Below are 12,189 nucleotides of genomic sequence, written 5' to 3'. Positions count from 1 at the left end.
GGAGCCAATATATGTCAGTGAACAATGGGATGATAGGTGAATGAGACATAGGACATGACAGCAGAATTTTGAATGACCTCAAGTTTACGGAGGCTAGAATGTGATAAGCCGGCCATGAGTACATCGGAATAATCAAGTCTAAAGTTAACAAAAACATAGATGAAGCAGGGCAGAGTAGTGTAGTGTTAGAAAGATGGAAATAGGAGGTCTTGGTGATGGTGTGCATATGTGATTGGCAGCTTATATGGTACTTCAAAAGAACACACAACCCAGATTTTGCTACCCAGGATGTGACAAATTTCCTCGTTCAGTTAGAGCATCAGTAGAACCATTAGGGTCTTGGTGTTCTGTGCATGGGAGGGGAAAAGAACCAGAGTTCCCACCCCAGGGGCTGGATTCTCCCCGGCGGGATGCTCCATTTTGCCGGCAGCCCGGGGGTTTCCTGACAGCATGGGGCTGCCCCACAATAGGAAACCCCATTGACCGGCCGGCGTAACGGAGGATCCCACCAGCGTGCTGAAATAGAAAAGTGGGGCGGACAATCCAGCCCCTGATCTCTCATCAGTATTGTGGATGTGTGGTGCATAGTTCACTGAATTCATTCATTATCAACTGTCTGTATCATAGTTTCTTAGTTGTGGTTCCACTTGTTTGTTAAATCATCTTTCTTGTTGAAGAACTAGATATTCTGTGTACATCATAACTGCGGCCATAACACAGAAAACAACATGGTACCAGGAGTGCAGAACAATTAAAGATAACAACGGAGCAGGTGGGACGGAACAAGCTGAAGAAAAGAAAAAATAAATTTCTTCAAACTACCTGGTGAACTCCGGACAACTGGAACTCAACGCACTGGAAGACTGAAGTTAGAGATGGAAGGTTTGAAGGCACTCCACCAGCTTCAAGTCACGGGTAATGTAAATGAAAATTGGCGTGTTTTTAAGCAGCAATTCAGACTATGCTGCAGACCTTGGCCTGCAGGCACAGTCTGACAAGAGGCGTATTGCGTTGCTGCTCACAGTAGCAGGTCCGCAAGCAATAGAAATATACACCTTTGTGTTCGCCAGCGAAGAAGAAAGCAAGAGCTTTGATTAAGTAATAAAGTACTTTGAATGGCATTGCTCTCCCAAGAGAAACAAAATGTTTGAATATGATATATTTCATAAGCTTACCCAAAAAGCAGGCAAGTCTTTTGATAGCTTTGTAACCGACTTGTAGTTGAAGGTGCAGTCATCCAATTTTAGTACTTTAATGTCGTCAATGATCCTCGACCAGATAGTGTTTGGGATATTGAATGATAAAGTACGTGAGAGGCTATTGAGTGAAGAAGACCTGAAATTAGAAAACACTATCAAGATTTGCCATGCATGTGAGCTAGCTGCACAGCACATTAGCACGCTTAACCTGAAACATTTTGGCACCAATTTGGAAGAAGACGGCAGTGCCATCAGCACTGTGATGCTGTTGAATTTAAAAACGTGGTCTCTGTGCAGGCAGCTATTTTAAGAGGCAATTTTACTGACCAGTTGTGGCAGTAGCGCTAGTAAAGCTGATACCATCTAAGACAGATGGACAACTTCAGTGATGCTGAATGCCACATTGATAAAATGCAAGCTCGACATGGGAACAAGAGACAACCTCCTCAGCTTGTCCGATTTGAACGGGCTGTGAGTTAAATCGAAAGTCATCAATGAAACAAGACTGCTGAACAACTACAATGGGAATGGGATTGCGATGTTGGGTGCATGTGAACTCGAAGCATGAAGTTCGGTACACAGCAGAAGACACAGCATACCATTTTTATTGTGGACACAGAATGCGAATCCATCATAGGGATGGACGCGTGTGAAGCCTTGAACCTAGTAGAGCAGCTGTACATTCCAGACAGCGCTGCGACAGAGGATCATTGTGATTGGCAACGAGATATAATGATGTAGTTATCCAATGAGATACAGGCAAAAGTTAAAGTGGAGGATGACAAACCAGATGGAGGAGCCAAAGGGAATTCCAGAATTCTGGTTAACAGGCTTCAAAAATGTGGATGAGCTCAATGACATGATACAGGAGCATGAAGAGCCCATCCTAAAGCATCGACAAGACGTTAAAGTAAAATGTTCAGAGACTGGACAGCCAATAAGCTTCACTCCGGAGTTTAAGTTAGAGCTGAATGAGTATTTCACAAATGAGGTAGTCACAGAAGCATACCAGACAGAGTCGCAGCCTGACGAGGTAGACATTTTATTCTTTACCGAACGAGAAATCACGGGACGCGCAGGATGCCAGATCGACTAGAAGAAAGGAAAAAATGTCATGCTGAAAACCATGAAAACGAAGCAGAACCATAAGAGACAGGCCACTGGAAAAACAGTTATGAAAATTGCACCAAATGACTCTTTTTCAATTTCTTCAGTCCTCCTGAAGTTCCAGAGCATGGAGTGTTGGATGAAAATTCTACAGCAAGACTCGCTGCTGATTTTGAAATTGGCCACTTCGTGTGTCAACACGTAATTCCACATGTAATGTCATACTTTGCAGGAGAAACCTTTGCAGATGATGATGACTCTGATGATGATTATGACGATGATAATTCGGATGACCATGATGGCGATGAGGAGAATGGAGACTCGGATGATGAGCCAGAAGAGGGCGACTATGAAATGTTATTCAGGTGGTTTGGCAGCAGTGACGAGGTGGTCACAAGGAATTCCCAATCTGCGCAGGACAACGATAAGTGTGAAACTTCTGAAATGGCGTGCGCAGAGGTTGAAAATGAGATTGCAGCAGTAGATACATCAGCTGAGAGCAAATCAACTGCAAACGACAAACTGATAATTGAAGAAATAATCCCCATTTTGGAGAAATTGGCTCCAGGGCAGTACGATGAATCATCCTCTGCCCATGGACTGGTTCCTGTAGCAGACACCAAATTCTTGAGGCCACTCCATCAAAAGACGTGCAAAAAGAGCAGATGGATATATCTGCGTGCAGTTCCACAACAAAAAACAAAGCATGTATTAGGCAGCAGGGTAGCATGGTGGTTAGCATAAATGCTTCACAGCTCCAGGGTCCCAGGTTCGATTCCTGGCTGGGTCACTGTCTGTGTGGAGTCTGCACGTCCTCCCCCTGTGTGCGTGGGTTTCCTCCGGGTGCTCCGGTTTCCTCCCACAGTCCAAAGATGTGCGGGTTAGGTGGATTGGCCATGCTAAAATTGCCCGTAGTGTCCTAATTAAAGTAAGGTTAGGGGGGGGGGGGTTGTTGGGTTACGGGTATAGGGTGGATACGTGGGTTTGAGTAGGGTGATCGTGGCTCGGCACAACATTGAGGGCCGAAGGGCCTGTTCTGTGCTGTACTGTTCTATGTTCTATATTGTAATATTGGCTAAGGATGAGCTACTACTCAGCTCTCCAACCAAAGACAAACCACATATCGTCATATCAAGTGAGGATTTGCCACCAATTGAGGTTAAAACAAGGTGAAGAAGCAATGCCTAACGTTGAGGACATTGATCCAACTAAGATACTGGAATGTGAGGGTTTGCAGGTCCCTCCTAAAGTTGCAGACATAACTGCAACTGCACAATCATCCAAAAGTAAGCCGACAAGGGATGTTTCACCAGGTGGTAGGCATGTGAACGTAAGCACCATGCATCAACCAAAGCTCCTGGATCCAACTCAGCTCCAAAATCATCCGTGGTGGCAGAAGAGCCAAAGTTACCTTGCACTGCAGGTGATCCAAAAGCAGTTACTATGGCAAAAGCACCAGACGCATCTAGGCCCATGGCGGAGTCCAACAGCATGAAGGATGGCACTAAAGTCAAAAGGAAAAGGAGGCGTAGTCAGAGGATCATTCCCATGAGAAGGAAGTGGAAGAAAAGAAGAATTGAGGATTTGAAGATACAGCGGGTCGACCGGGAGCACCCACAACACTGTAGAGGAAGGCATCGGCAATGCAGCCAACAGGCAAGAAAACAAACAAAGGCAGGGTAGGAAGCATTAAGTTAGAAAATTGAAAATGTTGGTGACACAGAGAAGACCAGCAAGAAAATCAGTCTTCAGGACATACTGCCAGCCAGAGAACCGGTCTTCCAAAAGTTGAAGCAACATCAGTAGCTGATGGGGCGATGCTCATAGAATTTACAGTGCAGAAGGAGGCCATTCAGCCCATCGAGTCTGCACCGGCTCTTGTAAAGAGCACCCTACCCAAGGTCAACACCTCCACCCTATCCCCATAACCCAGTAACCCCACCCAACACTAAGGACAATTTTGGACACAAAGGGCAATTTATCATGGCCAATCCACCTAACCTGCACATCTTTGTGACGCTGTGAATATCAAATAAGCTGTGCACAAGGGACACATTTAAAATTATCAGGCATATCATGTTCTGTAAAGCACAGTTGCATTTGTACATATGACATGTTTAAAACTATGATGCAGATAATGTTTTGTAAGACACAGTTACATTTGTATGTAAATGTTAACAGTTCCAGAGGAAGGAGATATGCCTATGCACAGTTCTGTATATAGTTAGCGATGCAACCTCTGACCAGTTGGTGGTGATAGAGATCTATCATGTGGCTTGAGACACCCGCCAGTTAGTAGTAAGTCGTATAAGAGGATAGTCACACTTAGAGTTGCTCCAGGAGAATTCACTGAATTCATTCATTATCAATTGGCTGTATTATAGTTCGTTAGTTATGTTTCCATGCATTTGCTAATAAATCATCTTTCTAGTTAAAGAACTAGATGTTCTGTGTACATCATTACCATGGCCATAACACAGAACACATGTGTCACAGTTTTACTTCTTGAGAAACCTGAAAAAAGGTTTTGGCTTCAACGATTTTGCCAGTTTCTGGATGAAGACAACAGCTGAACATGAAAACAGAGGAGACTGGAAACTTATTTTATTTTACTGGAGCAGCAACATAGTCGCATCTATTTATCTGATTTTGTGCTGTTGTCATCTTTCTCAATTGATGATAAGCGCTGCGCTGCCTGTATGGCACTCCAATGAATTATAGTTCTATTTTTAAATGGTACGGTAGGGAAAGAAGAGTATTCTGCCACAAGCAATGTTCGGCGCAATCCTGTTGGATCATATCAATGTCAGATATTCTCACTTTCCTTTCCACTGTTATTCATAATATGCAGCAAGACTGGTGCCATCATTAAATATGTGATTTACACTCGACTGAGTATCACCCTTAATCCATTGGCTAATTTGCGAGGTGAGATTTGGAATCTGAATCACTAACACTCTGATTCATTCACATTTGGCACTCCTAAATCCAATGGGGGAATGGGGAAGATCGAGTTGAAGTGGCTGAACCGCTGAAGGTTTCAAACTGCCTGTCACTGACCTGTACATCTCGGAACATCTGCTTTTGGCACAGTTTCTGAAAGCAGCTGCTTGTTTCTGCTGAGAATGTTGTTGGGACAAAGCCAGCATATTGTCATTACGAGGACCATTTCGTATTTATGTCCCTGTTTTATGGCCTTTTGACCATCTGTTAAACTTAGATGAGACTTTTGCCAAATTAATTGAGACCATAAATTGCTGAAGCACAGAATTAATTCACCTTTTTTTTGCAATCCTGATAAGCAAATTTTTGATGTAAGCAAATTGTTGGCAATTAGTGGATGTTTTTCTTCAACATTATTAATTGTGGTTGCATGCAAAATTAATTAGCAAATTAACAATGCTGAGTGAATCGAGGAGATAAAATTATCAGAGGAAACAAAAAAATCTAATTGCTCTTCTCAGGCTGATGAAGCCAGGCAGTGTTTCATTTTTAAAGTCTGTGGTGACTAAGGGACAGCAATATTGGGATTTGCTTGCCAAAATGGCTGTGAAGCTGCTTCGACCAAAATAAAAATCAATAAATGGCAGCAAGAAAGAAAAGGTACAAACACAGCAGCAAGGAAAATGGCTTTAGATATTTTCCACATGATTTGAAAATGGCATAAACCTCTCACATGTTTTGATGAGATAGCTTATAAAAACAGGTTCTGTGACATTTGCAAGCAGCTTGTCTGCCCTTTGTGCTCTATTGCCTACAAACAAAATGAATTCACTTTGGGCTGAATATTACATGGCGGAAATAGGCCGGTGCCCTGCCCGTGCTGACAATTTATTAGGTTCGATGACATCGGGTCGCGTTGCCAATGTCATTACGGCGGAGCGCAACGATACACTAGGCAGGCAGCCTTAGATTTTGATAGTTGGCCACCATGTTCAAATTGTTTAAAATTAGATAGTTAAGCTTAGTAGAGGTGCAATTTGCTGCAATAATATGTGCTAGGGGCAATAAAATGGTTAGGTTTTAAGTTTAATTTGTGATTAGCTTTTTGTTTGCGGTAGTATCCCTTTATGGGTCTGCCTCTTTAATTTGTCCCCTGGTTTATTTGATTTAGTTCAATTAGTTACTTGATTTACACAAAGTAAGAATGAAATGGTTAGAGATGTGAAGCAAGCTCAATGGTTGTAAGGGCAGGTTTAAAGACAGCAGCTGGGTCCTTTGCTTGACTGGCTGCTGCCCGTGCTGTTTTCATTCGCTATTGGAATGTGTGGTTCCAAGGTATGCTTTTACTGTTTTAATAATCATCTTTATCGTCGTCAGTAGGCTTACATTAACACTGTATTGAAGTTACTGTGAAAACCCCCCTAGTCGCCACACTCCGGCACCTGTTTGGGTACACTGAGGGAGAATTCAGAATATCCAATTTACCTAACAAGCACATCTTTTGGGACTTGCGGGAGAAAACCGGAGCATGCGGAGGAAACCCACGCAATCACAGGGCGAATGTGCAGACTTCGCACAGTGTCCCAGGCTGGGAATCGAACCTGGGGCCCTGGATCTGTGAAGCAACAGTGCTACCCACTGTGCTATCATGCCGCCCTAAGGCTGGAAGGAGCCTGCAGAAATGTATAGTTAAAGCTTATCTGCACCTTAGCCTGCTTGGTTTTAAAAAGATGGGAATAGCGGTCCTCCTTGGGAGGCATGCCCTCCAGTGAGGAGGAGATGAGGAGATGGAGATTGAGAGGGAGATAGGCCAAATGGTCAGGGGCAGGAAGCATTGGAGATGAATGAGAATGGCAGACATACGCCAAAGCAAATAGCTGCTGTAGGCAGGATGCTGCAACCATGGAGATGCAGAGCGAGAACTTATAATGCCAGCTGAGTAGCTGGGCAGAGAACCAGTTACCCAGTTACCTTCAAATGTCTGAGACACAGTGCCAGGGGCTCTTGAGAGTGATCTCTTTCTGTGAGATGCTGGCAGGGGAGATAATGTCTATAGTCATCAAGGTCACTCTGGCACTGAATTTATATTCTATTGGATCCTGTCAGGCAACGTTTGGAGACCTCAGTGACATTACACAGCCTGCTGCCCACAACTGCATTAAGGCCTTTATGGATGCAATGTTCCGAAGGGCAGGTCAGTACATTGCCTTTTGCATGGACGGCCACGGTCAACTTGAATGAGCCAGAGGCTTTGCTACAATGCAAGATTTCCCCATGTTTCAGGGAGCAATTGACTGCAATCACATTGCCATTGAAGCTCCAGCAGTCCAGCCCTGTACATTTATAAACAGGAAGGGCTATCATTCTTTAAATGTCCAATTGCCATGTGACCACCATCAAAGAATTATGCAGATCTGACAACAAGATACCCTGGCAGTAGCCACGACTCCGACATTCTCAGGAAACCTCCCAGGAGCCAGACATATTTAATGGATCTAATTCCCTGGGTGGTGGCTTCTGGGTGACAAGGGCTACCTTAGAAGAAATGGGACAAGATGCCAGTGAGGGTTCCTGGGACCGACACAGAGAAGAGCTAGCACGACAACCACAGGACCATCAGCGCCATTGAGAAGCAAACAATTGGGCTGCTAAAGATGATGTTCCGATGCCTAAATAGATCAGGTGGAGCACAGTAGTAAACTCCATCCAAAGTTTCACTGATGGTCATTTTGTCCTGTGCTCTGCTTAACCTCCTATTCAGAGAGGGGATACCCTAGAGGAAGGGGATATGTAAAATAGCAAGAATTCCTTTGATAGTGAGGTTGATGAGGAGGTGATGGAATACCCTGAAGGAAAAGTGCAAGTGCTTGCTGGGAGTGGCTGTGATATACGGGAGGCCTTAATAAGCAGTGATTTTAGTACGTCAGTCATTCTTGGCCTCTGAAATGCATGTACTGTCTGTGACTCAATATCATTCCATCTACTGAGAAAGTACTCTCAGATAACTCACTCTCAGTACCTTGGACATTCTGACCAACGTTAAAATTTGTGATTTTTTTCAACCTCCGCATGAAGGTTAATAAATAAATGGTTTATTTACTGTCATAATATACATCCAGGTATATGATGGAGTGCAGACAGGCAGTGATTGACACACAGGATGACTAGTGAGCACACAGAACACAGTAGCCAATCAGAAGACAGGACACGACCACTATAAAGCCAGAAGGCACCAGTTTTCCCGCTCTTTCGGGATCCAGCCTCTGAGACAGTCAGAGCTCGTGAGCAACAGCCAGTACAAACACCATGTGGTAGTCAGTTAGTCTGGTCAGGTTAACCTCAGGTCTCCAGTCAAGTCAGCATAGTGTCAACCCACAGTTAAGCATGTATTATAGTTAGTTGTTCAATAAAATCGTGTTGCACCTCATCAAGTGTTGGAAGCCTGTTTCTCTCCACACTGCATCAAACGCAGTCCACACAGACCCAGCTTACCCAACACATCATGGTACCAGTGAGTAATGCTGAAGTTTGACGGACTCACCTTGAGATAATCTGCCTTGACCAGCGATCAGCCCTCCGGTAGCATGGATAGCGTCCGCCCTCCTCCGCAGCTCCGCGTCGCCGGCAACCTCGGTGCAAACTGGAAGATATTGAAACAGAAGTTCCAGCTCTATCTTGAAGCCACCGACCTCGAGGCTGCATCAGATGCAAGGAAGATCGCGCTCTTCCTTTCTACAGCCGGTGACCACGCTATCCACATCTACAACTCCCTCACATTCGCTGAAGGCGAAGACAAGACGAAATTTGAAACAGTCCTGCTGAAGTTCGACAGCCACTGCGACATCGAGGTGAATGAGAGCTTTGAACGGTACATTTTCCAGCAGAGGCTTCAGGGTAAGGATGAACCTTTTCAGTCCTTTTTGACCCATCTCCGCATCTCGCGCAGTCATGTAACTATGACTCGACAACTTATTCCATGATCTGGGAGCAGATAGTTTTCGGGGTCCACTCCGATTCCCTTTGCCAGCAGCTCCTGAAAGTCAAGCAGCTCACCCTTACCATCGCCGTCGAAACGTGCGTCCTCCACGAGCATACTAACAACCGGTACTCCCACATCAGGGCGGCAGAAACGGCAAAGCTAAACCCCCTATGAGGCAGAACGGGTACAGGCCATCACACAAATGTAGGGATCTGAGTCTTGATGAGAGTGGACATTTTGCGCGCTTTTCCCGGGCTCCAGCGCATGCGCTCCACGACCGAGGGGACAGCGAGACCAACGACCAGCCCGCACAAGTGCGCACGTTGTTCGACTGCAATGCGCATGCGCGGTGGCGCATGGAACGTCCTGACGTCGGCGTCATGGCGTGTCTGAATTGTGGCTCCGCCCATTTAAAGCGGCAATGTCCGGCAAAATCTCGATGCTGTCTCCAGTGTGGCAAGTTTGGCCACTACGCAGCCCTTCTCAGATCTGCTCCACTACCCAGCACACAGCGATCCCAGCCACAGCGCAGGAGCGTCCGATCAGTACAGCAGCCCGTGACAGACTCTGACCCCGACAGTCTACCAGATCCTGACGCTGAGTGCCTCAAATCCCCATTCCGGGTGGGCATCATCACTAAGCATGCGTTGCCTTTCTCAACGATGGAAAAACAACTCCCAATCCTAAGCATTGATCTGGACGACGAGTATTGTGCCACCCTTACGGTTAACAAGGCTCGTATACGTTTCAAGCTGGACACCGGCACTTCAGCAGACCTCATTTCAAAGTCTGACCTCGACACCATCCGCGTCAGACCAAGTATTCTTCCACCGGCCCGCCAGCTCCTTGACTACAATGGCAATGCCATTGCTGCCAGTGGCACATGCCAGCTTGTGGTGTCCAATAGGTCATTAAAAGCAACACTGCGATTTGAAATCGTAGGAACCAACAGAGCTTCCCTGCTCGGTGCTCGGGCCTGCAAACTCCTGAACCTAGTGCAGCGGGTTCACACCATGTCGTCCGCACAGGCACCAACCTCGCCAGATTATAGCTTCCAGGCTCAACTCGATGACATCATAGCTCAATACCATAGTGTGTTCAAAGGTATGGGCACACTCCCATACCGATACAAAATCCTATTGAAGCCAAATGCCACCCCTGTGGTTCATGCACTGCGTCGGGTGCTGGCACCCCTCAAGGACCGCCTCAAGCAGCAGCTGCAGGACCACCAGGACCAGGGCGTCATTTCAAAGGTCACGGAACCCACGGACTGGGTTAGCTCCATGGTTTGTGTCAAAAAACCGTCAGGGGAACTTCGAATCTGTATCGACCCCAAAGATTTGAACTGCAACATCATGACGGAACACTACCCAATACCTAAACGAGAGAGCTAACCAGCGAGATGGCTCATGCCAAATTCTTCATGAAGCTGGACGCCTCCAAGGGGTTTTGGCAAATACAGCTGGATGCGTCCAGTCGCAAGCTGTGCACATTCAATAACCCATTCGGTCGCTACTGTTACAACCGAATGCCCTTTGGCATTATCTCCGCCTCAGAGGTGTTCCACCGCATAACGGAACAAATGATGGAGGACATCGAGGGGGTGCGAGTGTACGTCGACGATGTCATAATCTTGTCCACAGCTCCTCAAGAACACATCGATCCCCTCAAGCGGGTGTTCCACAGGATCCACAAGCATGGCCTCCGACTCAACAGACCCAAATGCTCGTTCGGTCAATCAGAAATCAAATTCCTTGGCGACCACATATCGCAGCACGGCGTGCAGCCAGATGCTGACAAGGTTTTGGCGATCAACGCCATGAAGACCCTGGAGGGCAAGAAGGCGGTCCTCTGCTTTATAGACATGGTCAACTTCCTTGGGAAGTTCATCCCCAACTTGGCGTCCCACACCACAGCCCTCCGCCATCTCGTTTAAAAAAACGGCGGACTTCCAGTGGCTACCCGCTCATGAGCAAGAGTGGCGTGAGCTAACGGCGAAACACACCAAGGCCCCAGTGCTGCCGTTTTTCGACCCTGCCAAGGAAACAAAAATATCCACCGACGTGAGCCAGGACGGCATTGGGGCAGTGCTCCTCCAACGGGATGACTCCTCCTGGGCCCCAGTTACATATGCCTCTAAAGCAATGACACCCACTGAGCAATGAGACGCTCAGATTGAGAAAGAATGTCTGGGCCTCCTTACAAGTATCGGCAAGTTCCATGATTATGTGTATGGCCTCCCAAAATTCACATTCGAGACGGACCACAGGCCATTGGTTCACATCATCCAAAAAGACCTCAATGACATGATGCCACGGTTACAAAGCATCCTCCTCAAGCTCCGCCGCTACGATTTCGACCTGGTGTACACCCCGGGCAAAGAGCTCATTGTTGCCGATGCACTTTCCAGATCTATCACCACACCGTGTGAGAAGACTGACTTTGTCTGTCAAATAGCCATGCAGGTGCAATTCTGTGCCTCCAACTTTCCGGCCTCTGATGTGAGGGTCAGGCAAATTCCTGAGGAAACGGCCAGGGATCCTCTGCTCCAGCAGGTGATGCAGCACCTCATGAATGGTTGGCAAAAGGGGCAGTGTCCCCAGTTTTACAATGTCAAGGACGATCTAGCGGTGGTAGACGGCATCCTTATAAAGCTTGACAGAATTGTGATCCCACAAAGCATGCGAGATTTGGCTCTTGGCCAAATCCACGAGGGTCACCTGGGGGTCGGAAAATGTCGCCGTCAAGCCCGAGAGGCAGTGTACTGGCCAGGCATCAGCCAAGATGTCGCCAATACGGTCCTCAATTGCCCAACGTGTCAAAAATTTCAGTCGGCCCAGCCTAAAGAGACTCTACAGCCGCATGAAATGGTCACCTCCCCATGGTCCAAAGTTGGTGTTGACCTGTTCCATGCCAAGCGGCGTGACTATGTCCTCCTAGTGGACTACTTTTCCAACTACC

General features: G+C 46.6%; 1 protein-coding gene across 1 annotated transcript; it reads left to right on the top strand.

Annotated features, from left to right (window-relative positions):
* The first annotated feature begins 642 nt into the window (after window positions 1–642).
* On the top strand, window positions 643–4,672 carry LOC119967396 (pheromone-processing carboxypeptidase KEX1-like). Its single transcript, XM_038799904.1, has 2 exons — window positions 643–3,015; window positions 3,368–4,672. The coding sequence occupies exons 1-2, from the start codon at window positions 2,523–2,525 to the stop codon at window positions 3,373–3,375; spliced, it is 501 nt and encodes a 166-aa protein (XP_038655832.1). The 5' UTR covers window positions 643–2,522; the 3' UTR covers window positions 3,376–4,672.
* Window positions 4,673–12,189: the final 7,517 nt, after the last annotated feature.

The sequence above is a fragment of the Scyliorhinus canicula genome, chromosome 1 (assembly GCF_902713615.1).
Source record: "Scyliorhinus canicula chromosome 1, sScyCan1.1, whole genome shotgun sequence".
Taxonomy (NCBI): domain Eukaryota; kingdom Metazoa; phylum Chordata; class Chondrichthyes; order Carcharhiniformes; family Scyliorhinidae; genus Scyliorhinus; species Scyliorhinus canicula.
Note: the sequence above shows the minus strand (reverse complement) of the source record. Positions and strands in the feature narration are given on the sequence as shown.